Raw genomic sequence first — 4,536 nt, forward strand, 5'->3', positions numbered from 1 at the left:
CGATTAAATGCCTAGATTCTAAGATACGGCCATTTTTACCCTTTTTCTCGTTACAGCCACATCGTATTGCAAAAAAATTAGCACCATTCGATTCAGCGACGTCGAATTACCTTTGTATCAAACTGTCGAGAACTTCTACCTGAAAGTTTTTCCTTCACCTCTTATTGACTGGGCTAAACAGGCTAGTGTGGAAAAGGATCCTCTCGAGGATTGTAATTCGACGCTTTGATGGATCAAAGAGACATAGCCGTTGTTACAAGGAACACCATTCCTCTTTTTCTTTCCCACAGGTTTGCTTGCCAACATTTCTACCGTATCAGCATCCTCCGTCCTCCTTGTTTTATTCTTCATCTTCATCTTCCTCTTCCTCTTCCTCTTGCTCTCCTTCTTATTCTTTCTTTTTCTTTCCATTTTTCTATCTGCTCTCTATCGAAGAGAGCAGCAATGCTGCTCCCCCTTTTAACAAACCTAAAGGAAGAGAGAAAGGCAACAAACATTCTATCGGAGATCTTACCTCTCCAGAAGCTACGGCTTCTCCAGGAATGAAGAGTTCCGGGTAAATGTTGTCGAGGTACCATTTAAACGACTTGCATCCGAGCTGTTTCCTCAGGGCTTTCCGTTCCGATACGTCCCCAAAGTTACCCTGAAAAATCGTAAATCATAAAAAGTTCGGAAAAGTTTATCCATCCACCGGGGAATGTTTACTTGACTGAAAAAGAAGCTAGAGAGTAAAAGAGATAGAGATAGCGACTGTGGGATCATCCTTACGCTTCGACGAACAAAAACTCAAAGCTCTTCAAAAGCGAGATGAAGTGCAGATGATCTTGTCCGGAAATTCAACGATGACTAAGATTTTAATTAAAGTTAAAGCCCCGTCTCGTCCTTTTCTCCTTCTATGCTTTTTAAACAGAATACGCTTGCTTTTCTTGCTGGATGGCGACGGATTTTAGCCTCCCCCTTCCCCATGAAATCGTTCATTCGTTACTTAATTGTTTTTAACATTTTAGATTTATAAAGATAGAGTTAATATTATAATTGGAAAATAAGAAAAAGAAAATGTTACAATGAATTTTCATATTTCATTTTCTATCAAATAATTTGAGCAAAACAAATTATTTAAATTAACAAACAGATAATACCAAAATGAAAGCCGTAAAAATAATCTAAAAGATATCATAAAATTATGAAATATTTCCTATGGCATCATTTCTATTTACAATTTTTCATACTTTCTTATTGGCCAAGACAATCATTCCACTCTATAGAAAATATCTTTTCGTATTATATCTATACTTATTTCGAAAGTAATCTTTTCACGTTGCAATCATAATTTGACGAGAATGATCGTGACGATGATGATAACAAATTATGATCGAGAAATCTCCTTTGTCGTTTGACTTGTCTTCCCTTTATTTATCGTTCGTGGAGGGATGTGAATGTGAAAATCAGAAGACGTACATCGTTGGTCGTCAAGAAGTTGAAGCTACCGGTGCAATCCATTTTATTTGATCACTTCGGCCCGTCGATCGTGGCAGGTCCGAAGACAAGGAACGAATGAAGATCGACGATAAACGATAAATCGTTATAGCCAGCAGTAGAAGAAGCCAAGACAGGCGAGTTATCTTTACTCGAACCTTTCTCGATCGTTTACGGTTTCCTTTTTACGAGAAGTTCCGAGTCATGCTCCTTTCCATCATCGCTCACTTGTGTGTACCTTATAACGTTACTTTTCACGTATACACTCACACTCTATCTCTATTTCTCTCTCTTTCTTTTTTCTTTTATTTTCTCTTAGATTTTTAATTTTATTAATTAAACAAAAATAATAAATATTATATAATATAAACAAAGTTAAACACGAAATTTGTATAAAATGTTTATCAATTTATACTGGAAAAATCTCTTCCCGGAAAAACATTCGTAATAAATCTTGCAAAACATTGTCATCCTCGTGAGAACTCGGCCTGTCACATTTCACGAAGTTAAGCAACCACACGTCGTTTCTCATAAACGAAAACCAAGAGAGAAAGAGATAGAGAAAGAGAGAGAGAGAGAGAAAAAGGGAGAAAAGTTAAAAACCGAGCGGTAGAAAGGTTATTCAAGCAGCAAAAGAGAAGTGCTCACCTTGTCGTGACCTATCCTTTGGTAGTAGTACTTGGCGTACTCGTCCAACCACACTTCACTCAACCTTATGCTATTCCTCTTGAGCACGTTCACGCCGCTACGCCACTTGTAAGGGGAACGCTTCCTGAAGATATGACCCACGTGCGAACACGGCACGATTTCCAGAGTACCTGAAGGACAGGTACGTACCGCTTGTCGAATTAAGCTTTTCAAACCAATTTTCTATTTCGTTCTATATAACTTTGACGTTTAACAAAAAGAACAAAAAAACTCGAACTCGAGTGTTGTTCCAGCTGTGATTTCTATCACGTACTTACAGCAACGAGTTTTGTTTGTTTGTTTCTTTCTTTCTTTCATCTATTTTCACGAATTACAATTATACAAAGCAAACGAGTTTATGAAATGTCCTATCATAAATATTAATCAACAATCGTACCTCCGCACATCCAAGTCTTGAAGGATAACTCGAGATTCTCACCGCCCCAGATATCGAATCCACTATCGTATGTACCGAGTTTCTCGAAGAAAGCACGATCTATCGAGAACAAACCACCCGCCATTGTAGGTGACCAAACAGGCTCCGCCGGATTCTTATGTCTTTTCTTCTCCCTTTCCGGTACTGCGTGCCAGTTGAACTGATTAAAAAAACAGAAGGTATCACGTCGTAAACTTGACAAACTTAAACTGTTTAGCATAACGACAATGCTTTCACCAGATTACAAAACAAAAAAATAAGAAGAAAAGGTAAAACCTTTCGAACCAACTTTTCTTACTCGTTCCTTTTGTTCTCTTTTTTTTTATTATCATAAGAAAGGAAAACAAAAATAAGATAATATTATAAGAATTAAAAGAAGAAAAAAAAGAGATAAAGTAATCCACGTTACAGAGTTTTCAGCTTAATCGTTGGTTTCCAATTAAAATTCTTTCGAATATCTCTGAAAGAGAAAAAAAATCCAAGAAAAAATAAATGGAACTTCTGCTTACTCAGGTTTCCAGAAATGTAGGATTTGTCAGGACAGTTTTCATTCTTCCGCGAAATCGTTACTTAAATTAAAGTCAAGTCTGGATTGGTTTACCTGAAGATTCCAATCGAAGCCGCCGACGTTCACACCACCTGAGTCTCTCCAATGGTACTCGAGTGTAGTGTCATCGATAACATCGATTACTGGACAAACTACCGTCGTTGGATCACGCGCTATTCTATCTAAAAGAGGTTCGAGCCATCCTACGGTGCATTCACAGTGACTGTCCAAATATGTGAGGACCGGTGCTTTGGTAGCCGATGCACCAAGTAGACGAGCCCTTATCAAGCCTTCGCGTTTTTGGGCACGAATGATTTTCACCTTCGGATAATTCATCATGTAATCTTCCAGTTGCCGTTTCAGATGAGCTGTTGGAATATTCCGATAAACGATTTATTTCATTCTTTCTCCTGTTTCTTTTTTTTCTTTTTTTCTTTTTTTTTTTTGAAACAAAAAATCATAACAAATCTTTCAAAATCTACATATTCATATTATATTATATTATTCGGTATGCGAGCGATTGGATTGTATTTCATTTGGAAATTTCAATCGAAAATGAAATTAAGATTTGTTCATTTCTATTGGAATTCTGATATATACTCGCATATATTTTCAAATTTATGATTTATAATTTAAAGTTTAGATTGATTGAGTTATCGAACCATAGTAACACATTCCGGACGTGATTGGTATATGTAGTCTATATCGATAATATGTAAATCTAAACTTCCTAAAACGTCAACGCGTGTTTCTCGATAGCAAAATGATCCAACTTATGCATTGAAATATATCATACTTAAATGGTATATAACAGGAGTTATCATTTTGTTAAATTATTGTCACGAGATATTAGTACACAAATGTTACCTTTTTAATTTCTTTTTTTTCTTTTTTCAATGAAAGAAACAAAAGCAATATATTAAATGTCGTTGCTTTTCTTCCATTGCAGAGAAAGAAAAAAAAGTAATTCCTCGTGATAAAACATTGCTCTTAAAAAGTTGAAAAAAAAAAAACGCGTCAGAAACTATAAAAAGTCGTTTTTCCTAAATAACTCTCTTAAAGATACTGCATTTCATGATTGCACGGGAGAAAAAGAAACTCGGCCAAGTGGTAGTGGGGTGGGTGTGTTTCACTATGCATGCCATTAACGAACATAATATTTCCCGTTTCACGAAGACGAACTGTTTATGTTTCATCAAAAAGTATTTATATACAGAGAAGTACTTGATCCAAACGTTTTTTTTTCCTTTCTATAAAAAAAAATTGATAAAAAGAAAAAAAAAAGATAAAACACAAATGAACATATATAAATATTTAATGATGAAATTTAACAGGGAACTTGGACATGAAAGAAGTAGAACTATGTTTGATTTAGTTGGACGTTTCGTCC

The 4,536-nt window shown here is 35.6% G+C and overlaps 1 protein-coding gene across 4 annotated transcripts in view; it reads right to left on the reverse strand.

Moving 5' to 3' along the window:
• The window catches only part of LOC106790933 (putative polypeptide N-acetylgalactosaminyltransferase 9), a 174,376-nt gene that overhangs the window by 13,542 nt on the left and 156,298 nt on the right, over positions 1-4,536 (reverse strand). For all 4 annotated transcript variants that reach the window (XM_014756209.1, XM_014756212.1, XM_014756211.1 and 1 more), the window contains exons 6-9: positions 3,201-3,514; positions 2,561-2,759; positions 2,125-2,294; positions 515-643 (exon numbers count right to left, since the gene is read on the reverse strand). In XM_014756209.1, the coding sequence (XP_014611695.1) occupies positions 515-643; positions 2,125-2,294; positions 2,561-2,759; positions 3,201-3,514 (812 nt within the window). The remainder of the gene's footprint in view (positions 1-514; positions 644-2,124; positions 2,295-2,560; positions 2,760-3,200; positions 3,515-4,536) is intronic.

The sequence above is a fragment of the Polistes canadensis genome, unplaced genomic scaffold, assembly GCF_001313835.1.
Source record: "Polistes canadensis isolate GaletaPanama2010 unplaced genomic scaffold, ASM131383v1 scaffold_271, whole genome shotgun sequence".
Classification (NCBI taxonomy): Eukaryota; Metazoa; Arthropoda; class Insecta; order Hymenoptera; family Vespidae; genus Polistes; species Polistes canadensis.